The following is a 25,613-nucleotide window of genomic DNA, read 5'->3' on the forward strand; positions in this document are numbered from 1 at the left end:
CAAAAAATCTTTATCAGTGCATCCCTACTTTTTGAGCATGCCCTCTTGCTGATCCATTGGACTGTATCTATGGTAACTATCAAAGATGCTGAAATTGAGGTCTTGCACTAATAGCAGCTTTTAAAAGATGTCTTGTAGATTGAAGTCTTAACTTAAGTGATGGAGTGTTTAAGTTTATGATTACATGTGATATAAAGTAACACTTATAAGATCATTGTGTTCATGTTTAGCCAAAATAATGTGAGGATATAAATACTCTGAAGAAGAAATAGTGTTAACTAAATACTCAAATGTTGTAGCTGTCATGAGCAGCATTAGCCTGTTTTTCATTAGATCCTCACACCTACTTTCATTGTCTTTACTGCTGTTCAGAGATTTTCCAGTTTGAGTGAGGTCTGATGATACTGTTGTCTGTTCTTTGCTGCTATTCAGAAACTTACCGGTAACAGTAAACATGTCACGAATTGACTCAGTTAATTGAACTGTTGACTGAGAAAGAAGACTCCAACCTAGAGATTAAGTCAGTGGGTCTCAACCTTTTTAGACTCATGGTCCCCTCTTAGCTTTGACTTGTTCTTGACTATAGAAAAATAATAAGTAAGTCATCTGTTGCAAAGAACTCAAAAGGACCAAACGGGTCAGAATGTTTTTGACACTAGGGATTCCTATTTGAAATCTCTGGGTTCACCATGTGTATCATATTTGCATGCCTAATATTGCTAACATTGTGTGGCACTGCATCACCCTTGACAGGATCTTAAGGTGTCTTGGGATGCACAATCCCTTTGCAACATCCTGGTTGAGAATCACTTGTCTAGGCACTATGGAGAGCAGGGCTGCTGAATTGGCAGCCCGTGAGGGATTAAGTTGTGGCCTCAGGTCTCCTGCCTGCCTGCCATTCCCCACATTGTTCTGGCTACAATATCAGCTGGAGTCTCCAGGTTCCCCTTCCACTTACAACTGCTGCATCCTGCTTCCACCCCAGAGAGCAGGACAATGCGCTGTGCTGCATGGGGAGCTGAGGGTGAGTCTGAGGTTGCACAGTGGTGGGGATTGCACCTGCATGGTGCAGCTGTGGTGGGGAAGGGGGGAGTACCATTGTGGGGGTGGGACATGGGGGGAGCATCTACACAGCACAGCTCCTGGAGGGTGTAGCCACCAAGGACTTAGAAGTTGGACAGCCCTGATGTGAAGAGTATTGGAGACTTTTCTTTACCAACCTCAACAACTAGGAAGCTTAGAAGTGATTGTAAGAGAGAGATGAGAATGCTTCCTTTCTTCTGGTATTGTCTGTAGTCCTCCTAGCTGAAGGATACAAAAGATGGAGTGCCAGATTTTATAAGATATTAAGGAACATAGGTACCTTTTAAATATCTGACGTGGAGTACCCAAGCAGGATGAATGGAATCGCCCTGGCAGAAATTGCAGTAGCTGCTCTTTCCCAGTATTTAAGGGGTGAAAAAATAGTGTGTGTGTGGCATGGTTTCTTACCTGGGTCTTGTCTCTGAACATAAATACACTGCCCTTCCCAGGACTGCATAGCTAGAGGCATGGCTTTTTGGAGGAAAAGGTATATTTTATTAGCAAAGATATTTATTTCTGGTTCGTGGGGATTCTCCTGGGAATAACAGGGGACAGATATCTTTTTAAGCCTAACATGCTTTTTTCCTATTTTGGAATTTTACAAGAGGGATGATGCACAAAAATAACTGAATAAGCAGACTATAGTAGATCAGCTCTTGTATGTGTTAATCAGTAAATACATATTTCTGTTTTGGCTGCAGATACTGATACCACAGTAGCCTCATTCTTCTACCTGGAGTCAACATGTCAAAGAAATCTGAAGCTTCGCTTTCCTTGACTGACTGTCTCTGCCAAATTTGCATGGAAATTTTTGTGGAACCAGTGACCCTACCATGCAACCACACTCTCTGTAACTCCTGTTTCCAATTGACAGTAGAAAAAGCAAGCCTGTGTTGCCCTTTCTGCCGCCGACGGGTCTCTTCCTGGGCACGATACAATGCTCGCAGAAATACTCTTATCAATTGGGAGCTGTGGGAAAAGATTCAAAAGAATTACCCAGAGGAATGTAAGCACAGAGTTAATGGGCAAGATCTGGTAGAAGAACGTAAGTAAAAACGACATTGTCTTAGACCTGTCTGTGCTCTAGCAAAGTTGTTGGCTCTCCTGGGCTTGGATGTCATGACATGAGACAACCACAGCATTTCACTGCTGTAGCTGTATTACTGGGAAATAAGTCTCAAAACCAGTTTGTTTTAGTGAAAAATAAACCACAAAAGAAGGAAATGTGACTCTCAAGCCTTGTTTACACAGCTTTCCTCATTGTTACACTTTGCCTGTGGGCACTTCTGATTTTAGGCCCTGTGGAGGCAAACTGGTGAGAAATGCAGGCAGAGCAAAAGAATTTCTTAATCTCAGTTATTTTATTACTAAAGCACTTGAGCGTTACTGATCTTGAAACTAACAAGCCTTAAAATGTGCTTTCCCAAGTCTGAGCTTAACGCTTCTTGTGAATCCATACTTTATCATTTTTTCAAGGTAGGTAGCACCCCTACTGTCTCCTTTTTCCTGCAAGTCTTTCTAAATGCAGTGGTTATTAGCCCCTTGCACAGAATAGAACTCTGCTGTGACATAGGGCCCCTCAGTTTGCATAAGAGCAATTTAGGGTCAATGGGAATGATTCAACTACTGACTCATGCCTATGGAACAATGGCATTGATCCTAAATTGCTCTTATGATTAGTGATAATCCTTCAACATGCTGTCGAGTACCTTTCCTGGAAGGGGCACCTATCTGGAATACAGTACGGGTTGTCTTTTGAGGCAAGTTGGGATTCAATATTTTAAATCTAATTCAACAGAGTTTAACAAACTTCATAATTGGATGCTGTCATGGCTTGATCTAATTGGTGTGTTTTCTCTGAGATGACAGATTTGAAATTCTTTTGATCTAATAGGGTATCCGTGACGCTATTTGAATTGACGCCTTACATAGGTTAAAGGGCCTGTTTTCTTAGCTTATTTGAAAAGGCAATTATTTGCTTGGTTGTGCATGAACATATAATTTTATCACTGTATGACCTGAATGTGCACTTTGATTTGTGAGGCACACTCCTTGAACTACTTCCTTGAGATATTGTGATATGGTTAAAGGGAAAAATAAAGGCTTTCCATTCCAGAGGAGTAAGTATTCTGAGGAATGGTTCATTTTGCAAAGGAGAGCAACAATACATTCCATCAGACAGATAAAATAGTCTCATGCTGCAGATTTGCTGTGCTACTAAGACTTATGCATCAGTATTTAGGACATGACAACATGTCTAATGATATCTTAGAAGGTTTAAGCAGGTAATCAGGGCAATAGAGCAGTATTCTTCACCCAGAAGGGAAGGGGAATCCTTAATTCTGTTTCTTGGAAAATAGTCATTCTAAAGGAATCTCATTAGAACATCGACCACTGTCAGAGTTTGAACTGTGTTGTGGTATTGGCTTTTCATCTTTAAATAAATACTGCTTCCAATTAGTTGGAAAAGAAATTGACCTTTGAGAACACCAGTGAGTTGCACCATTTAACAAATGAGATTCCTATGACAGACTTTAAAGAAACAGAACAACATAAATTTTCTTTTTGAAAAGCCTTTCAGGCTTTCTTCTAGAGCAGAAAAGAAAAAAAGAAAGATTTCTTTTTGCCTTGTAGGTCAGCTTTAAGGTCTTGCACATCTTGTTTTAATTCACTCCACATTAGTGTAATAAGAAACTATTTTTGTTATAATGGATGAGGGAAAATGGACATAATGGTTCATAGAGATGCTTTTGTTTCATACTTGTGAGTTGGAACATATTTCATGTCTGTTAAACAACACAGTTTGGCTAAGGGGCAGGAATGGATATGACTCTTCTGTATGTTCTCAGCTTAATATGAACCAGAATAATATAATTTTTATGTTCTATGGTAAGAAAAACATTTCTATAAAAGTCTGATGTTGAAAGTGATGGTTTTTCTTTTTCTCCCTACATTCTCCTTCTGTTTCTTTGAGTTAGTTTGTATATCGCAACCACTGCATCAGCTAAGCAAGCCTGGTGAGTTGAGAAAGGAATACGAGGCAGAGATTAGCAAGGTAAGTCTAGAAATTTAGCTGATGTAAGTATCTATTTATTCTAATCTTGTATGTAAAGGGTGACTAGTATTTGACGTGTGTAACTTACTTCTTACAGTTTAAGACAGGCTTAGTTCTTTGTTGAAAATTGGAAGAGAAATGAGCTTCAAGAATTATTTGAATTTGGAATAAAATATTTTAATTAGTGAGAGACCTGAAAAATTGAATTTCCTCCCTTATTGAATAAAAAAAAAATAGTGCTGGAAGGGACCATGAGAAGTCATCTAATCCAGCCTCCTACTCAGGGCAGGGTCAGCTCTATCTGGGATGATTTATACAAGAGAAAGCTAGGAAATGATTTTATTAAAATGTACAAGAATATGTGCAGGAAGAATGTATTTCATACTAATAAGAATATAAAACCAAGTAGCTGGAAGTAAACAGTAACAATTAAAAAATAAGAAGAGGGTTCAACCTTTTAACAATGAGGGTAGTTAATCACTGTAACAGTTTACCAAGGGATGTTACACATTCTCAGGTATGGGCATATGAACAAATCACTTCAGGGACAAAAGGGGCCAGGGATTTACTCTACCAGCTGTTCTGCAAAAAGTACCCAGATGCATGCTCTTCCTCATGGTAATTAGGGGAAAAATCTGCAGTAATTTACCCCTTTTTCTTTGAGAGCTGAACTATCACATTTTAACTTCTGCTATGCATTTAGGCAGTTACCCCAGAGTAGATGTTGGGCAGTAAGGCCCCACCACCCTTTTCTCACGTTGTTCGTATGTACACACACCCTCAGTGTCCAACTCTTTAAATCATGATAAGCTGTTTAGAAAGAGAAATGTTGTGGGATTTGATTGCAAAATGTTAGGCTCAGTATAGTTATTATTGGGTAAAGTTTTATGGTTTGTTATAGGGATACTGAGACCAGATGAGCATAATGGTTCAATCTGACCTGAGTGTTTGTGTACCTTTGTACACTGACCATTCAGACTAAGGATACAAATGTGATAGACCATCTAGGAGGTCTTAGACCTCCTATTACCCAGCATTATTCACTGCAGTCCAAGAAATGAGGTGTCATCCTCCTTAGATATGTGCACTTTCCCACCCATGCTGAGCTGTGGCTTCTGTAGGTCTTCACATACACATCTACTTCATGTCAGAAAACAGAAATTTGGAATTCCTGCTCTGTTCCTGTAACTTTCAAGTAAATTACATTCTTTTCATACTGATGGTTGAGAAGCCTGTCATAAATTAGCAAGTTTACACACACAGCTTTCTAAGTATCAAAAGTTCTATTTCAGGGGTTGGCAGCCTTTTGGTGGTATAGCCTCTGACATCCCTTACCCCATTTACCAGCTACATGCACTCACCCTTGCTGCAGATTCCAGTTCCTTCTGCAGTGAGTGCAGGTGCAGGCAGCAGAGGGAAGCACTGTGGGAAGGATGGGTGGCACAGCACAGGTCTGTATCACTGATTCCCCTGTGATTGATAGGAACTTTACAGGCTGGATCAGACCCCTTTGGTCAGATTCAGCTTGCATGCCATAGGTTGCTGACCCCTGCTCTGTTGCTTTTTACTTGATTATTTTATTTGATACCTATGGTTTACTGCAGCATCTTACATACTGTGTCCTGTATTAAGATTAATACAGTCTCAAGTATAAGACTTCACAGCATGCTGTTAAATCTGTCCTATGAAAGGTAGAGAATGACATAGGGAAGTTCAATTTATTGAATTTTAAATTTGAGCGGATCTACTATAATGTGTTTTCTACATCAACACTTACATTTCAAAAATTTCAAATGAAATCTTAACTCTTCTTTCAGGTGGAAGCTGAGAGACGGGCACATGAACAGGAGGAGAACAAAGCAAGTGAGGAGTACATTCAGAAGCTATTAGCGGAAGAGGAGGCTGAACATAGATTAGCAGAAGAAAGGCGAAAAGAGATGGAGGAGCAGCTAAAACGAGATGAACAGCTGGCATGGGAGCTGAATAACAGCCTGGTAAGTTTAGATCTTTTGAAGCATATGCAAGAATGTTTGGCTGGAATGTTAAGACATTTTTGAATTTCATTAGTGAGCTGGTATTAGATACGTGGTGCTTAAATACTGCATTGATCAGTAAGTACTACATTTTAAACAAAGGGGGGAAATACCCTGATTTTTTTACACGTGTTTAGCATACACTTGGAAGTCATATCAGTAGTTTGGTTAATGTTTTTTTTCAGTATTCCCTCATGGCAACACCCTTCTCTGCTCTTGTAAGCTCCTCTCTTCTTTCTTTCTAAAATAAAATCAGTTTTATTTTGGAAGAATATAATTTCTGTTACCTGTGCTTGGGAAGGAGTGAAAAGGGTAATGTTAATATTTTGAAAAAAAACTGCTCTTACAAGAATTCTAACCACTGCTATCTGTAGATGTGGGATATATATTTGGTACCATTTTCCATCTGGTTGTAGTACTTGCCAAAACTGCTATTTAGATAACACCTCTTGTCTTCTAATACTACTGCCTGCAGATAAATGTAACACATGATAAATGTAATGTGTAATCTTCTAAACAACTATACATCTTGTTAGCACTACAGAATTTGTATTCTGAAGCATGCTTATTTTCAGTTTTGTATAACCTCTGTATTTTTACTGTCGTTGAAGAACAAGCACATAGAGGAGCCTACGATTCGCACTTCTTCGCTTGCAAACAGTCTTTCATCTGGCCCCTCCCCAGTTAATTCATGCAAGACAAAGAACAAATCATGCAACTCTGGAGACATTCAGAAGTAAGGTTTCTGACTAATATTTGTTGGTAAACTTCTATAATGCAACCTGTGGAAGAAGGAATATGTTTTCTGGTTTAGAAAGTGCTTCCATGTGTAGCTGAACTTTTACATGTATCTCTATAAATTAGCTTAATAGGACCCTAGTTATGTCTCTCAAATGATTTCCATATTAAATAGAATCTGAATATAGTATTCTTTTTTTCATCTAGAAGGCAGGGTATATATCCACTTTTATAGACTAACTAAATAAAATATCTAAGGATAGAGGCAGAGCATAAGCTTTCATGAACCTAAGTTCACTTCACCTTTTGCTGTGAAAGGAAGTGCAGAAAGCAGAGTTAAAAGGAGAGAGAAATGAGAATACAAAAGGGATTGTGAAGAGAGCTAGGGATAGGGATAGGAGGGAGGAGACAGTGCTAGGAGACAAAAGCAAAGAGCAGTAAACTCATGGGAACAAAAGGGGTCACAAGCCGATTTTGGTAATGAGATAAGAATCCATAGTCCCTGTTTATACCATATTTAATAGAACCCAGTTTGTGGATCATTTCTTGTTTTTCAGTTTCTCATTCAAAGTTTTTTTTTTTTTGCTGGAGAACAGCAATCCTGAGGTCAGTAATGGAGTGTCCAAGGAGGCTTAAGTGTTCTGCCACAGGCTTTTCATTTATTCCTACGCAGAGATCTGTCCCACGTAGACAGCTGATAGATGTTGTAAGCTGGTGATGATGCATATGACACTGGTTGAGTGCAAGTGAGTGCACCTTGGATGTTGTAGTCCTTGTTGTTAGGTCCAGTGATGGTGTGGTCTGTGTTGATGTGGAGATACAGTAGACATTTGGGTTCATTGCAAGGCCTGGTGCCTCAGTGAGGATGGGAGTTTATTAGTCTGTTGTTTGAGAGATGCCGTTTGAGGTTGGGGGATGTAACAGAGACAGCAGCTCCTGTTACTTTAACAAGAAAGTGCAGCAGGCCACTTACTGTGTAGGCAGGCAGCTGAGCCAAAGTTAGCTGCACTGCACTAAGCTCGATCTGTGGGACAGATTTTCTGGCAGCCTGAGAATAAAGGCTGCAAGCAGCTGGGTTATGCTGCAACAGGGAGGAGCTGGCTGGCCAGCAGGTACAAGGGAAAACCTCAGTGCTTGACTAGAGTCACCTGGCTGGAAAGAGCAGTGCTTCAGGGTATTTAAGCCCAGTGCCTGAAGCAAGGCAGGTAATCTAGCCCTGCATGTTGCAGGGAGCAGAGCTTCTGGAAGGAAGGAGCTGCAGGAGACAGTTTAGCAAGCACCCAAACCAACCTTGAGATCTGGGAGGTGAGAGATCAAAGGGAGGGAGGACTTGCAGAATGCCATTGACCCAAAGTGAAGGGAGACCTTTAGTTTGGAAGCAGTTGCTTGTATTTGTGCTGTGGTTAGTTTTAACCCTGGTGAACTGGAAGTAGCTGTCAGGGGAGGTGTGGAAACAACAGGGCAGGGTGTCAGAGCATCCTGCTTGACTTCCCACAAGAGAGGTTAGTGCCACTGGCACAAGAGCCCATGGGCCTGCTGTGGTGGTGCAAGGTATTGATTAAGCATTGCTACAAAGTTCAAGGCCTTGGGTTCTAGTGTTGGGTTGGGAAGAACCTAGGAGAAGCCCAGAGTTTGTGGCCACCAGACTGAGAGCCAGAGACTGAGTGGAGAGGCAAAGAAAAGGGGAGGCTGGCAAGGAGGCAGCCCAAATACAAAATCCCTGACACCAAGAGCCCTGCAAGGCAGTGAGATCCTGCCTTAGGAGTCCTCCCATCTTCTTCATTGAGCAGGGGTAAGATGCCTCCCAATTTAATTTTTCTTTCAACAAGGCACATCAGGAGAGTGGGAAGGTATTCAAGTCGACAGTAGCAGCAGGATTGGCTGTAACATGGTGGAAGGGCCCTCCTTTTCCTAGATCTGTAAGCCAGAACAGGTTTGTCCCCAAAGGCTATCTTGAGATAGTTAGTTATTCTTTTCCAGGAGGAGTTGGAGATCATTAATGATGCATCTTAGGTGTTTAAGCAGGGGGCTGTAAGTGACAGTCAGAGGGGTTCTGTTGAACTTGTCCCAGGGTTGGTATTGTAGCAGGTCAGAGTGAGGTCTGAGTCTGGCTTTGTTGATCTGAATGACTACAGTTTTGGGAGTGTTTTTTAATTGTAAGAATCCCTGCTCTAGATTGTATGAATCCTTTTCATCTGACTTTAATAAAGATTCTGTAGTTGGAGCTAAGTAATTTTGTTGCTGCACAGCCAAGAGCAGAATTAGTCTTTAAGTCATAGAATAATCTGAAACAGACACCAACACTAATCTTGCCTTCTTTGTTTGTCACAGTTAACCCAGAGGTCTGGAGTAACGGGTAGGGTGGGTAGGCTAAATGGGTAGTAATGGGCAGGCTCAATTTTTTCTTAAAGTTTTAACATTTGGGTTTTTTTTCCCTTTCAGATATCTGTCTCCAAAACCTTGCAGTGCCTTGGTATCAACATCGCTCTCTACAGCAAAAGAGCGAGAAAGGAATGGCTCCTTTTCTATGGTAACATGTACCTCCATATGAAGTTCTCTGTTTTACAATTTATTAATAGTTGCAAATTGTATTTTTTTTCCTTTGCAGTATAGCTTGGAAATGCAGAATTGTCATAAGAAAAGCAAATTGCTGTTTACATTGTCAGAGGCCTGTGTTTGGTCCCTGATATAATTCTATCCATGGGCGCACAAAATTTTGTCATTTTATGAAAAGCTGTAAAATCAAACTATGGATTCCAGTTTTCTGTTTTCAATTTTGTTTGTGGCCAAAAAAAAAAAAGTCACCATTAGCTCTTCCTGTTTGAGTTCTACTTTTGTAAGAAAAAGAATCATAACTGCAAACTCAACCTACTGCTGGGAAGGCTGTATTGGTTGTTTTGTTTGAGTTTTGTCTGGTCTTTTTTCCAGGAAAGCAGTAGCACTGAAGACAAAAGATTTATATTGCAAGAAGATGAGAGAGAGGAAATGCCATCTTTATCTCCACAAACCTTCCTCACCAACTTGCAAAATACTGAAGTTAAGGATTCATTTTTAGAATCATGTCTAACTTACTTAAGTGTCCATACTCCAGTAAGGTCTTATCCTGTCAAGAGGGAAGGTATGGCAGATCCACAATATCAGGTAGATGAAATTGCAAATGCAGAATGGGAAGAACCTGAGACTGGACTTCCTAACTCCACAAGAGATGTGGCTAGAAGTGCCTCTGAAAATGATGATTTTACATGTAAAGAAAGCATAAACTTGGGGAAAACTGCAGAAAATAGCACTTCTGTTCAGGAAGCAGCAGATTCTGTTTTTGCCAGCCCCAGTGCAATACAGATCTTGATGAAAGTTTCTGGAAACAATTCAGGTGAGGGAAAAATATCAAATGGGTTACAGAACACTAACGAGACTCCCAAAAGAAAATATTTGGACTCTCCGATAGAAGCAGCCATTGATTCATGTTTGCTGGATAAGAGGAGGAAAACTTTTCCAGAAACATTTGAAGACCAAAAAGAACTGGTAAATGATCTCCATCTGCAAATACATATGGATTTGGAGCAAAAACTTTTGGAGAGACATAAGCAAGAGGAGCAGGATAGACTTCTGGCTCTGGAGCTTCAGAGGCAGATTGACAAAGAGGAAAGGACACTAAACAGACAGAAGGGGTCTCCAGATGAGTACCTTTTGCGTACTAAATTGCCTCCATCTAAGAAGGAATCTCCCACTGGCAGAGGAAGTTGTAAGATGAGAAAGGACTCAAAATCTCTAAAAAATCAGACTGAAATGGCTTGTCGAACCCTGCGAAGAGCTTCCCACAATGAGAACTGGCAGTCCCCCACCAAGCTCCAACTGAAATCACCCAGTGTCAGAGGAGGAAAGGTGCTGAACTGTGTTGTCAACAGTTGTGATTCTCAGGATATCCAGTCACGACCCAAGACTAAGCAAAATACAATTCTTCAGATGTTTAAGAGGTCTGTTTCAGAGTAACAGCTCAGTAGAACTGCAAAGCCACATTTGGCTGGAGGGCAATTAAAGCTGCTTTAATACCTTTCTCTGTATTAGGCAAAGCTTCATGTGAGCAGCTGATCTTAAAATGATTGTATTAAGAGGAGAATCAATCTGGAACACAAGTGTATGCACAACTATACTTTGCTGTTGAGCTGAGGAGCCTCTGATGCCTTCCTTTTTTCTATCAGTTTTAATCTCTTCTTTATCAATGTTGCATCTCTCTTCTTCTGTCCTTAGTAATACTCTAAGTGTTAGAAGATGTTGGTGTTTAACATCAGAACAACTGATGCCCTCTATGGTATATGGTTGCTTCACATTGATACAAGGAATTAAAGCATGTCCTTATTACAAAAGGCTTCAATTCAAGATGAATCTGACCAAAGGGCTACTCTGTATCTTCAGTTATTTGCCCACTACAGGGAATAAGCAGCACAGCCACTCTTCATTAGGTCAAAAGGCTGGCCTGGAACTTTACCATGCATTGCTGCTGGTTGGCAAGGATGTGACAAGTAGCTAGCTTTGTTAGGAATACTGTCCTCAGTGGCATCACTTACAGGTTCCCTGATGCGTTTGTAGCTACTGTTAGGGCTATCCGTATTAGCACTGGGTGAACAAGCAACTGAATGCACCATTTGTTTTAATAAAAAAACCTATTTTTTAGAGAAAATAGAAAAATAAAGGCCCTTTAGCTCTTACAATATTTAAAAACAAGGGTCTTCTATAGATGTGTCATTAGTATTAACAGTTGAAACTGGATTTATAAATGGGAGCCAGTTATCACAGTCTTTCACTGGAGCCATTAAAAGAAGATTTTGGTTTTGTACTGTTTTCTTCCAACAGTTTTATATATATAGATTCCAACAGAACCAGGGTTTCAAACTCGGTTACCACACCCATCCAGATCTGGACCACAGGGTTTCTTGTAGGCTGCATCCAGATCCGCCTGCAATTGTAGGGCAGGCTGTGTCTGGGTTAACTGTGGGTGCTTGAGCCACTATGTTAGCTCAAGGAGATACAGGGATTAAAGCAGCCATGTTCGCCTCATTCCCAAAACACATCCCCAACGGGGCTCTGTTCCCCAGAATTTGCTGGCAGGGGTACAGAATTTTGCCACTGCATAGGTGTCCCCTCTGCTTTTTCATCAAATTAGTTGCACTGTTATAGACTAGAAAAATGCTGAGAGGTGAGCTTATGACAGGCTACAGATATTAGTTAAGATTAAGGTTTTCTTGTTTATCTGTATTCCTTTGCCCTTATTATGAAACTGAAACTGACATTTACATTATGAAAAAACAAAAATCAACTATTGTTTTGTTTTGAATTAACATTTTTTACAAAAAAAAATAGCCTATAATACTGAAGGATTTCTGTAGGTATTCACTAAATATATTAATCAGTATTATAAATAGATTTAAGTTTGGTTCTTATATTTTTCTGAACTACACAGTTTGGGATTACTTATAACAAAAGCTTTCAGAACTAAAACTAAAAATGATGTTTTGAATCTAAGTTTAGTATTGGCCTTTCGGCTCAGTTCAAGTTTAATAAATTAAACCTATTCTTAACATCAGTTTTCAAGATTAAAGCCCAAGACATTCCAGAGTCACAGTAAATCTGTTTCTCCTGACTTAAAATAGCTTTGAACACTACAGACCTTGTACCCTGAATTGATTTTGTCATCTTTTTAATAAGGAAGACTTAACAAGATTACACTTTACTATAAACAACATTTTGAAGTAGTCTGGGGGAAACGTGAACAGTTGAGACAAGCCACGAGTCTGAGTGATTTTTGCCTTCGGGTATTTATGACAACAGTGTTTGGGGAGCTTTATGTACATAGATGGCAACTTCCCTGAAGACCATTTCAAATTAACAAATGCAGTAAGGTGAGATGATGCAACATAAAGAAATGCTCTTGGCTTTGCCCCTCTTATTGCTGCCTCGCCCATTGTGCAAAAGCTTTCACTTGTTATATAATTTAAAAAAAAATAAAGTACCTCACTTATTTTATTCTTTTTAATGCTTACATTTATTCACTCAAACTCATAAATGATTTCCTTCATTTAAAGGGCTTCCTAAAAACAAAATGTTGACTAGATTGTTAGTGTTGGGTCTCAGCATTTTCTGCTATAAAAACTCTGTAATTTCTCTAGCTGTGAGAAGTTTTTGTTTGTGTTTGCGGGGGTTGTAGAATTAGTCGCTACAGACATTGTTAGACTAGCTCCCTGGGCCTCAGTGCTTTCTAGAATATTCTGTTGCATTTCCTTCTGGCTTTGCTCAGAAAAGGGGTTGCTGATCTCAGTGTTGCCAGCATTTGTGGTTATGCAAGTCTCATTATTTGGTAGCTTTCTTAAAGCTACACATTTTGTGGGGTCATGTGATTTAAAATCCCAGCTTGCCCGCTTGCTTGCTTTTTCTTTTTTTTTAAAAAGCTACTATATATTAGGGTTGCAGAGGAACCATAAAATGCGATTCCTGCACACTAAACATGGACAAGACAAAAGGATCCCCAAATGCTATTTTCAAGTCAGTGCCATGGCTTAAGGATGCTTGACTTCTGTTTTAAAAATTCTTTGGTCACATAGCTAAGAAACGTGTTGCTCAGATAAAGCTGGTGTTTAAGAAATTGTGACCTTGAGATTCTTGTTGTGTCATCCCACAAAGGGTATTTTTGATTTCACAAGCTAATTGATGGATAAGCCTTAGTGAATGATACCTTTAAGGCTACAGGTTCATTTTTCTTTGCATACTTTCAGTGCGCATTGGAACACTGACGGTGATACTTCATCTAACAACTTATTTAAAGAAAAACTCCAAAATATATTTTTAAATGAGTATCTAGACCAGTGATTCTCAGCTGGGGTGATGGGAAGCCCTGGGGTGCTCCCAGATCCTTTGAAGGGTGCCAGGAAGTGCAAGGAGATAAGCAGATAAGCTGGGCTCAGGCTTGTCTCTGCCTAGACAATCCTGCACCCTTACTGCCCAGCCCCTGTGTAAAGTGGTAGATATTGTAATATATAAATTCATTTTTGAAATTGGGTGCCACTCCATTCACAAAAGTTGTTGAGAGGTGACTCAAGTCCAAAAAGGTTGAGAACCACTGGCCTAGACCTAGGTTTCCCAGGCAGTTTTTTTGAGCATTTAAAAAGTGCTCTGCCTATTACAATTAATAACAAATGGATGTTTGTAGGCCTAGTTTCATGCCTTATCTCGTATGTAAATTTGAAGCCAACTTGTTGCCTGTAGCATCTAGTTAATCAATTAAAGGCATTTCAGAAGTTATCCTCAAAAGATGGTATTTACTTGATTGTCATCTATACAGAAGGAAATGGTTATGTCAATGTCACTCAGATATGAAAATAAAACTACTAAAAACTTTTACTTTATTCTAAAAATGCAATAGATTCATGTACAGACTATTTACTGTGAAGAGCATACATGCTAAATTTAGCCTGATGCTACAGTTGGATATGTCAGAACCGATTTCCACTAATGCTAAGGTATTTGTTCTCAATGCTGTTTGTGGTTGGTTGATGGCACCTTAAGAAACCAATCATTTCTACCTCTCCTGCCCACAGTCTGCTTCCAAATTGTATTAAAACGCATCTAAAAATTAAGTAAACTTTTCTTAAGCATTAATTTTCCATTAAAATAATTACTGGACTTGGTACAGGGATCTTATAGGACTGGAAATGGAAGATGTGGTTGTTGAAACCACTCCCAAATTTTCCTCACTCCCAGCTGTCTAGCCCACTTTCTTCACACAAAATGTATTTTGCTAAAGTAATGATGTGTGTAAGCTGAATCAGAGGGCTACATACAAAACCTGAGTCTGGGTACAGTTATGATACAGGTCTTTGCCTGAAGGCTTTAGCTTTGGGGTACCTCCATGTTGGGTATTAAGGTAAAGTCACTCTTGGTATCTGCTTAGGGCCCCCACTTATGGAGTCAAGGGGTTACATCAGCCTTTCATAGAGAAAATGTGCTGAGACTTCCTGCTGGTTTAAAAAAACAGCAAGAAATCTTTGGACTAAAGCTTATGCATCCCTTATGCAGTACCAGCTCCTGAAGTGTGTATCTGCCCTGGAGCTGTCATACACAGTGTAAGCTACCCTAAGTGTGGCTGGTAGGATATCTGCTGGAAGCTACAGGTAGCTTAAGAAGAGAGCAAACTACTTCATTTATTTCCATGGGATGATGAGTGAAACCTTCAGTTGTGGAGTCCTCTACTCCCTCAGTAGTGTGCTTTAGGAAGAGGTAGGGGGCATCCTGACTAATGCCTACCTGCTGGGCACCAGCTGTAGAAAGCGGTTTAACCACAGACGGCCAGCTACAGATGGCCACGAGGAGGAGGAGCCCCGCCCCACTCGGCTGTGTTCTCACTGCCACATCTCATTTTGTTGTTAAAGCACCAGCTCCTGGAGTTCTGTGCCTCAGGGAGACTGGTTGAATGTTTCAGCCCTGCTCTAACCTGTGACCCGAGCGGCTCCTGGAGGCAACGTTTTTAAAACTCCAGGGCTATTATTATATTATTGTTATTATTTAACTGAGGAGGGTGTGGTTAATAATAATCAAAACAATGTTGTAATAATAAAAATAATCGCTACTAACAATGGTGATTATTGTTAATAATAATAATTATTATTATTATTATAATGGACAGTGATAATCCTGATAATGGCATGAATCACACACTATGTTCGGGAGGGGCCGCGTCTCGGCGGAAGCGGAGAGATGGCCGGGCCCTCCCGCGCAGGCGCCCTTTGCCCTCCGCTGTGTCCGCTGCAGCTACTCTAAATAAAGCTTGACATTGAAAGTGAAAGCACCGCCCCCGGCGGCCAGTAGGGGAAGGCGGCGGCGGCTGGGGCTCTGCGCCTGCGCAGTGCGGCCGGGCAGGTGGCGTGCGTGTTGTTGTTCGGCGGCGGCGGCGGCGGCAAGATGGCGGCGCACGGGGGCTCCGCGGCCTCCTCGGCGCTGAAGGGGTTAATTCAGCAGTTCACCGCCATCACGGGTGAGGCACGCGGCAACCACCATCGGACGCGGGGCCGGGGCCGGGGCCGGGGCCCGGGGGCTGGGCTACTGCTCCTGGGGTGCCCCGACCCCGGCTGCTGTCAGTGTCAGTCGGCGTCGAGCCGAGGCTGGGCCCGACTGGGGCTGGCAACCGAGCCCCTTTCTGTCGTGGCCGCGGTCGTCCGGGACGGGGTCCCTCCCTGGCCCGGGGAGGTGAAGCAGGCCCCGCTGCCCAGCGCGCGGCCTTCTCCAGTGGGCCTTGCTTCACCGCCCCCATGGTGGGGTCAGAGGTGGGACAGACGCGGCCTGGCGTGGTGGTGGCCCCTCCCGGGAGCCTTAGGGTCCTTTGCAGGGCACCAGGTGGGTTCATACTGCTGGGTGGGATGAACACCAGAGGTTTCCAGTCCTGAGGGTTGAAACCTTTCTGCTTGCTGCTGCTGCAGGCTCCTCTGTGGAGGAGAACGACTTGTAGGTTTCTGTGGTCAGAAAGCAAGTGAAAAGGAAGAGCTGGTACTTTCCCAGGGCTGCTTTGTATCCCTCTGGGGCTGTCTCCCGCCTAAAAAGGTAGAAAGCCACGCTGCTTCTGAGACCTGACAGCACCTTGCACTTGACAGCTCGTTTGACTTCATCCAAAGAAGTTGCCTTCTGAAATCTTTTTGTCTAGACCAGTGGTTTTCAACCTTTTTTCCTTTGTGGACCCCTAAAATATTTTGAATGGAAGTGCAGACCTCTTTGAATTATAAATGTGGGTATTCACATACTTTTGGTTGATCATAGTCCTCTTTCACAGATCCTGTAAACATAGTCTGTGGCCCCCCAGGGGTCTGTGGACCACAGGTAGAAAACCACTGCTCTAGGCTGAGAGAGAGACAGAACACCAGCTTTCATGAACTTGAATTTGCTTTGTCACAGTAGCTGATGAAATGGACTTAAATTCATAAAAGTTTGTCGTCTGTATATCTTAGTCCCTTCCAGTGACTCTCAGCCAGGATGCCAGGCCATGCAGGACTGTCACAAGAGCCTTTAAAGGGTGACATGAGGTATGAGAAGATAAGCAGATAAGCTCAAGTTCAGAGCCCTCTCTGGCTCTTCCTCTTCCTCCATGCCTGGCCCTCTGGAAGGAGAGTAAGCACTGCAATAAAACAGGGTGCTACTCAGTTCTCAACAGTTGTGGAGGGGTGCTTTGAGTCTAAAAAGGTTGAAAACCACTGGTCTATAAAGTGCATATCTACCCTGTTTTCTGCCTGACTTCAGATTAACATGGCTAACTTCCTCTCTCAAAAGATAATCACTCTGCAAAAAATCCTTGCTCCTCTCATTTTCTGAAGATACTTTTATCATCAAAATGTGTTCTCCCATTTTCAACATGGCTACATTTATTTTTTTGAAAAATTCCAAGTGTGGCAGCTAAAACATGTTGGCAAGTTGACCAAGTTTTGGGGTTGAAAATGTCTTGCTGCTGCTGTTAGAAATTGCATCTAAGGCTGCTAGAAAGTTTAGTCTTTATTCAGGTTAACCACAATGAACAAAAGGCAGTTCTTTTTCACACTGTGTGTAATTAAAGTGTGGAACTCACTGCCAGTAGGTGTTATGGATGCTGACAGCTTAGCCAGGTTCAAAAATTGGGACTGGATGAATCCTTGTAGGAAAGAGACATCAGTAGCTATTGTGCATGGGATTTAAGGATACAACTTCTGAAGGAGAACTCATCAGACTTGCATTGTTGGAGGCAGCAAGTGAGAGAGGAACAATGGAAAAAAATCCTGGTTATCCTCAGTTTACTCTCACTTTCAGCATTCATTCCCTGCTACTGTAGACTGGGCAAGATGGACGTTTGGTCTAACCCCATAAATGTCAAGTCTTAATGTTCTTACGTTAACTTTGAGAGCTTGACTTAGGTTGTATGTGTTTAACAGAACTAGTAACTTAATTGTGTGTACTTCAGGGGAATTTCTAGTAACTTGGTTCTTAAATAAGTTACTTTGAAACTTCTCCAAAAAAAGATAACATGTCAGATATGTCTTTCCTTGTGGCATGTGGACATGTCCTTTTTTTAAAGGAACTGAGAGGTTGCTGAACTAGCAGGACTTTACCCAGAGAGCACTATGTTTCTAGGCAAGTGGCATTTTTGTTATTAAACATAAGGAAAAAATATATTCTATGAATGGGATGATATAAGCCACAGGGAACTTCCCTTTCTACATATCTGTAAAATGACATGCTACATTTTACAATTTATATTTTAAATTTTGTTCAAGTTAATGATGGTATCCAGTACAGTCTTGTGGGGTACCAGTCGTTTCAGTGGTCATGTTAAATATGTTATGCCTGTGAGCATTTGTTACAAAATTATTTCTTCTTTCTGGGAAAAATGCTGTGATGTTAGCTTTGACTCATCACCAACTTCCACTTACAGGTGTGATGGGTTACTTGTATTGGTATGGAAAGAACTCTTATAAAACTAGTGAAGTATCTTATGGTTCCATTAATGAATAATGAGGTGAAATAGATGTTTGCCAGTGGGGTGAGGTGGGGGGGCATGCGTGTGGGTGCGTGCACTCCTTTTATTAGGAGAGAACAGCTTTTTCATGGTTCTGATACCAAGAAGAGTGACTGTAAGAAACTGTAATTTCTAAATGTCTTTTTTGCAGTGAAACTGTGTGACTACTTTGTTCATATTTCAAGGCACTTTTTCCCCCCAGAAAGCTAAACTTGGTTTTTGAGCTTTTAATATTTGCAGAGGATCAGTTTAGATATACCTGTTCTTGTCAATTTTTGTCTCTTCCACTGCAGTGATAGCTTTTGAATAACAGAGACCTGAAAATGGCTGTATTCTAGCTGAGTGACTATATATAATGATGCTGAAACTATAGGATGATGTGATCACTTCAGAGTTTAAAAATGTTGTCTGACCATTACTGTCCTATCATCATAGAAATGGATGCTTGTAAATATGATTTGTCACTGAGATTAAAAAGTTTTAATCCTTTTGTCTAGCTGCCTCTAAGTAATATTGCTTTTGCATTTTCTTTTTTTTTTCAGTTAATGTCCCAAAATGTAGTGAACTTCCATCATAATAGTTACTTTGTCAAGCTTTCCTTTGGAAATGGGTCCCATTATACAGTCTTTGTATATTAATGTTAAATTAGTATAATGTTATAAGCCTGAGTAATCAAACACACGGACTGGATGGATCTAGGTCTGCCTCCAGTGGCAGGGTGTGGTGCATTGCTAACCCCACTCTTGGCTCAAGCATCCACAGTGTTTAGGGCTGCTGCTGAAGCAAGTTCCCAAGGGGGTTCTGTATCCAGGAATTCAGTGGCAGGGTGTGTGACAGCAGCATAAAACCTCAGAGGTGCCAGAGTCACTTTGTCACTCAAAGTGACAAAGAGCAGTTAATACCACCACTGCTCCACCCCATCACTAAACTTGTGGCCCCTCCAGGAACACTGGTTTGGATCCAGCCTTCAGCCTGTGTTTGATACTCCTGCTGTAAACCACTTAAAATAATTTTTCCATTTGTTTCCTGGGTCTTGTTCTATTTTCAATTAGCTGGCTGGATAATACAATAAGGAATTAAATGGATAAAGAAAGAAAGACAGTCATAGATAAGTTTCTGTCATAGGTGTGTAGAAATCATTACTGTTTTTTGCATTTTCAGCGGGATGATGAGCTTTCTCCATTTTTTGTGTGAGCTCCAACATCATTCAGCATTGTGGTTGTACTTTATTGCTGTTTAGAAATTTGGATTAGGTAAAGTCTGAAAGCTATTAGAGATTTCTGCTAAATCCTTCAGCTTTTTGTCATGGAGAGATGGAGAAGTCTGGATCTCTAAGAACCAGACTTTCTCCACAGCAAGATATTTAGATCAGTTTTTGTTGGTTCTAAAATTTAAAGTGATAACTGCATTAACTATCCATTTTTACTAACGACTGATTCTTCCAGGAGAAAAAAGGCTTGCTGGTCAGCCATTCCAGCACCTGTTCAGTCCTGCTTTTATTGTTTTCTGAAGACTTCTTTCTTTCATTGCTGCAGGTGCTAGTGAAAGTGTGGGGAAACATATGCTTGAAGCATGCAACAATAATCTGGAAATGGCTGTTACCATGTTTCTGGATGGTGGAGGCATAGCAGAAGAGCCCAGCACCAGTTCGGCAGGGGTATCAGCTGTCCGGCCCCACACAGAGTATGTGCCTGTTAAAACACATCCATGTGAATGCGTAATCTGTCTTGAATAGCATTTAACTTTGAAAGGTGTGAAAATTGGCATAGAAGGCATTTCACTATTGCCCCGGTCACTTATCGTAGCCTGCTGTCACTTTGCTGCTGAACAGTCTTGAATGCTCTTTTGCTTCTCTGATGGTGCCATTCTTACCACTAGATAATTGTTTGATTAGAGTGGTCTTATTGGGAGTAGAAGATCATTCAAGACTACTGAAGAATTACATGTCAGTGTTGCAGCAGTAACGGGTTAGAGAAGTGACGAGTGCAACAGTGGAATGTTTGGATGCTAAAACTAACACACAAGACTCAGTTGGGAGATGTGAAGTTTGTGCTTTGTTATTTTACTTGGGCAGATCCCTGGATCCAACACACACAGGTGTGATTTAGCATGGGGGACTGGCGGATACTATTGTGCTGTGCTGCCTATCCCTTGGACGGCAATCCCCTCCACTTCAGAGACTGACATTATGCTCTTATTCTTGCTGCAGTGTGAACAGGGATCAGTGGCAAGGATAACCACAGGCAGCTGGCCACTCTGGGAGGTAGAGATTTAAAGTCCACAGCTGGGGCCTAGGTTGCAAAAAGTGGCCCATGCCAACAAACGATTGCCAACCCCTGTGCTAGATAGTGTACAGAAGTCTACTAGAGATGGTCCCTACCCCAAAGAGATTATAACTTTTCAGGCTGTAAATTTTTTATGACGTGTCTTGCGTGGATGGTATGTACAAGCCAATCTATGTAAATGTTGTTTCCAGGAGGCACAGAAACTGGGCTTTGCCTTTGTGGTGTCAGTTGTGATCGTGAATGACCTTTTACCGCCAGGTTGCTGATGTGAATTTAGACTGATTTGGATTGGTGGCCAAGACATTGTTAGTTTTTTGGCCTTAGCAAAGCCCTTTTGCTAGAGGGCTTCTTATCTCTCCATAGAAAAAATACAGCAATAGTTTTTTTTTTTTTTTCATGGGTAATATTTCTTATTGGCCCTAAAGAAGGGTCACTTCATACCAGAAAGCTTGTCTGTATCCCTCCCGATTAGACAATTGGCACAGTAAAATGTATCCCCAACAAAAATCCTTGTTTCTCACATTTTTTCCTGGACCACCTCAGCTACAACATCACCCCCAGCTTTACCACCACAATAGCTGCTAAAAAATTGGCATGCTTGTTAGCACAGGAAAGGGCAAGGACTGACTTGATGAAAACTGCATTACCTTCTGGCATATAAGCTTAGTCACTGAAGGTTAGTCAAGTTATACTCAGATATCATAGAGAAGTTTGCAGTGCAGCTCTGTCAGTGCTATCTACTTCAGGGATAAATAGAGCAATTTGACAGTGAAAATAAATCTTGCATCTTTGAGGAAAAAAAAAAACTATCTACTTTTTTCTGTCTAGATATAAAATAATTCGGTGGTGAAGGCACGGCAATAAGTTCTTTCCCAAGAAAGAGGACTGAGTGGGGAAAAGAAGGAACTTCAAAAGGAGCCCAAGGACTTATAACAGTGTATCTTAGATTAAAACAATTGGAGTAGTGCTAGCAGTTATAACTAATGCTAAATACCTTTCGAACTGGTATTGAAGAGAAGTTCATACTCATTGGTATTGGTAGTCGCATTTCTAGATGGATTGTTGTGAATCAGTCTCTTATCTAGCAATGAGCTGAGTCTTCTAAATGCTTTAATTGAAATAAATTGGTTCCATTCAGGAGGCGGCTAGTCCATCCTCTGTACTTCCAACATAGTACATAAATGACTGATAAGTCAGCAAAAGAAATGAAGCGTTGCTCAGTTAGGGTGCACTCAGATTTTCTTGGCCAATACTGATGGCAGGTTATTAACCAGCCATATTGGCTGATACCAATCCAATAGCCAATTTACAGGGTTGCAGCCCAGCAATTGGAGAGCAGTGTCTGACCAGTAAGTCTGTGGCGAGGGAAGGAGCTTGGGGGCACAGATCAAGGCCCCCACAGTGAGGGCAGGAGTGGTGCAGGAGTAGGCGCTGCCCAGCCAAGGCAGTGAATGTGACCTCAAGAATGGGAGGGACCCAGGGGCAGCTAATCCAGAGGGGTGGGGACAGGGGCTGGCTCCGCGCTGCTGTGTTCACTCCTGAGAGAGGCATGAGGGGCATTTGTTCCCCCAAATTTGTGTGTGAGGCAAGGGCGGGCTGACCTGTGTGGGCTCAGGGCCCGGGGGCTACACCAGCCTCTTCCCAGCAGGCAGGCTGAGCCAGGGCTGTGCTCAGGGCAAGCAGTGGTGGTGGCACTGGGAGGGGTTGCTATAGGTAATATTAGGGTAGCTGTAGGCCCCCCTCCCAGTGCTGCCACTGCCTGCCCTCCCCAAGTGCCGCCCCAGCCCAGTCCCCGCACTGGGAAGAGGCTGGCGCAGATCCTGGCCCCGAGTGTGTGGTCTGCTCTCATCCTGTGCACAAATCTGGGGGGGCACATGCCTCCTGTGCCTCCCCCGGGGGTGTGTGCAGCAGCAGGGAGCCACCCCTTCTCCCCTCCCCCACTGCACCCCTGGAAGAGCTGCCTGTGGGTCTGTCCTGCCCCTGTCACATTTACTGCCCTGGCTGGGAAGCGCCTGCCTCTGCCCCACTCCGTCCCTCACCTGGGGACCTCAATCTGCTGCCACCATGCCAATTCCTCCCCACAGAATTACTGGCCAGATGCTGCTCTCCAAGCTGCCAGGCTGCACTCCTGGCCATGTGCATGCTGCGGCTGTGCACATGCACGTGACATTTATCAGTAACATTATCAGCCAAAACAAGCTGATGGCCGATAATGTTAATTTTCCCATTATCAGTGCCGATCTGATATGCAACTGATATATTGGTGTACCTCTACTGCTCAGTACTATGTAGGCTCTAGTCTGCACTCTTTTTTGTGTGTTTGGGGGTTTTTGCCTACCTTCATACAGAGAACCCCGGTTTCCATTCAGATTTCTCAGATTCACTTCTGTGAAGTCTTTGACGTACTTGAAATGTACTCACTAAAAAATGTATTCTTGTACGTTATCTTTACTTAATGCTTGGTATATATATTATTTAAATGAGAGGAAGACAAAGGAAAGCATAGGTCTTTACTTGACAGCAAAGGAAGGCAAAAACAGGTGATGTAGAGAACAATGAAGTATTCAATGCATCTGGGCTTCATTCTTCACAAAAAGGTGAATAAAAATAAGCTATGACCAGATATAAAGTAAAATTAATTTTCATAGGGACATGGAGCGTAGGCTACAAAAGAAGAGTGGGTTACAGTTAGTGTAGATATATTTAAATCATCAGAGCCTGGTGAAATTCACCCTAAAGTACTTGGGGAACCAATAGCTTCAATTTCCTTTGAGAGCTCGTAGAACTTAGGAGAGTCTCAGAGGACTGAAAAAAATAAATTTAGTACTAAAGTTTAATGTTAAAAAAGGGAAAGGGGGAGGGACCCAGGGAATTACTGACTACTCAGCCTAACTTAGATCTGGGGGCAGATTCTGGACAAGATTAAGCAGTTTATAAGCACCCAGAAGATAAGAGGTAATAAATTGGTAACATGCGTTTGTCAAGAACAAATACCAAATCAACCTAGTGTCCTCTGACAGGATAACCAGACTAGAGGGTGAAAGGGAGTTTATATCTTGACTTCAGGTTTTTGAAACAGTACTGCACAACTGTTAAGCAAAAGAGGAACAGAATATTTAATTTTATATTAAATCAGAATAAGGTAAATGCATAACTGGTGGAAAATCCTTATGGTTCACTGTCAAACTGGGGTGCTGCCAGTATCTCTTTTGAGCCCAATACTCTTTAGTGTGGTCATTAATACCTTGGGTGATGGAGTCTACTTTTCAAAATTTGCAGAAGACATCAAGCTGCGGTGGGTTTACAGGCTGTATGGAAGACAGGATCAGAATTCAAAATGATCTTGATAATGTGGAGAGAATCCAAAATTGACCAGATTAATTTAAATAAAAGCAAGTGCAAAGTACTACCAATAGGAAGGATTAAACAAATGAATAAATGCAGAATAGAGAGCAACTGACAGCCATACTCCAGAAAAGGACCTGGATGTTATGTTAGATAGATATATTCTAGAATGTTTTAACAGGAGTATCGTATATAAGACACAGGGGATGATTATTTTGATGAACATCTTTCTAATTATTAAGGCAATGAAGCACTAGAATTGTCTGCGTGGCTATATGCCTGTAATCTTTATTCAAAACAAGATAGATATCTGGTAGGGACTCTCTTGTTATGTCTGATCCTGTTATGGTGTACAGGGTTGGACTAAGTGATCTCCTGAAGTCGCATACTGTAATATCTGATTTAATTCACTAAGAGCCTTAGGACAGGAACTGGTATTTTTGTTTTATGCTGTAGTTGCTTAACATCCTAAAGTGTTGTTTCTTTCTGGTAGGGATGAAGTGCGAGCACCAATTCCACAAAAACAAGAAATTTTGGTAGAACCTGAGCCCTTGTTTGGAGGTAAGTTTTTTATGTTCTTTTTTTTTTCCCCTTGTTTTTAAAGTCCTCTCCAAATTGGGTGGGTGACAAGGACACTGTATTATAACTCACTGAGAAACGGAAGTGTATCTGTGCCTTTTGCTACTAGGAGAGCAGCTTTTTAAAGGAATCATGAATAATAAATTGAGTACAACTGGGAGTGCCTCTTGTTTGAGATGAAACAATACCCAATTAGCTGTGCTAAATTTACCACTCCTGTAAATTGAGCATGGTGGCTTGAGAGTATTTTTGCAGTGTAAGGATAGGTGAGACTACTTCCAGACTAGAGATGTTGGTAGACGTAAGTGGGAGTCTGGAAAGTTTCATGCTGACAAGGAAAGAAAGGGATAGATTGAAGACAACCAGAGAATTGAAGGGAGATGAGAGAATCATAAATGAGGCCTGATGAGTATGAAGAATGATGACAAAGGTGTTGATGAGATAAATATGGAAGAAAAATGTGTCTAAGCATTTCATTTCTATTTGGTACTTGGTTTCTTGAATCATCTAAGCTGCTTATCTGTAATAGAAATGTTATCAGAGGCTTAGGCCTTTTCTATACTGCCAAGTTCTGCTGGCATAGCTATTTTGGCTGTGGGGTGTGAAAAGATCTTGCTTTGTCCATGACATCTCTGCCAGCAGAATCCCTGATGCAGTGCAGCTCTGGCAGGAAAAGAAAGCTTTGGCTTTGGCAGCTTTTTTGACTTTGGAGGGGCCCAGCTAGTAGTGCTGATGCCATAGTATAGACCACAAGTGCCAAACATGGCTGTGGGCTGGATCTATCCCACAGAGATGTGTTATCTGGCCTGCAGAGCTCCTGGAGGGGCCAGAAATTGGTGGGTGGGCCAAGCAGAGGTAGGGCCCACCACTGAAAGCTGTAGTCACACTGGGGATAGGTGTCAGTGGTGATGAGTGAGCCATGGCCACAGTAACCCCCACACCTCCCTGACACTGCTCACCCTGCCAACTGATCC

General features: G+C 41.7%; 2 protein-coding genes across 2 annotated transcripts in view; both read left to right on the forward strand.

Moving 5' to 3' along the window:
* Window positions 1–12,929, forward strand: part of RNF168 (ring finger protein 168) — a 17,260-nt gene extending 4,331 nt beyond the window's left edge. Inside the window, exons 3-8 of the mRNA XM_019513180.1 lie at window positions 1,785–2,128; window positions 4,062–4,138; window positions 5,956–6,132; window positions 6,783–6,907; window positions 9,352–9,439; window positions 9,838–12,929. Coding sequence (XP_019368725.1) covers window positions 1,828–2,128; window positions 4,062–4,138; window positions 5,956–6,132; window positions 6,783–6,907; window positions 9,352–9,439; window positions 9,838–10,899 — 1,830 coding nt within the window. The 5' untranslated portion in view covers window positions 1,785–1,827 and the 3' untranslated portion in view covers window positions 10,900–12,929. The remainder of the gene's footprint in view (window positions 1–1,784; window positions 2,129–4,061; window positions 4,139–5,955; window positions 6,133–6,782; window positions 6,908–9,351; window positions 9,440–9,837) is intronic.
* Window positions 12,930–15,819: 2,890 nt separating this feature from the next.
* Window positions 15,820–25,613, forward strand: part of UBXN7 (UBX domain protein 7) — a 48,567-nt gene continuing 38,773 nt past the window's right edge. Inside the window, exons 1-3 of the mRNA XM_019513192.1 lie at window positions 15,820–15,931; window positions 19,966–20,113; window positions 24,554–24,621. Coding sequence (XP_019368737.1) covers window positions 15,859–15,931; window positions 19,966–20,113; window positions 24,554–24,621 — 289 coding nt within the window. The 5' untranslated portion in view covers window positions 15,820–15,858. The remainder of the gene's footprint in view (window positions 15,932–19,965; window positions 20,114–24,553; window positions 24,622–25,613) is intronic.

This window comes from Gavialis gangeticus, unplaced genomic scaffold, assembly GCF_001723915.1.
Source record: "Gavialis gangeticus isolate Ggan-Ray unplaced genomic scaffold, GavGan_comp1, whole genome shotgun sequence".
In the NCBI taxonomy this organism is placed as follows: domain Eukaryota; kingdom Metazoa; phylum Chordata; order Crocodylia; family Gavialidae; genus Gavialis; species Gavialis gangeticus.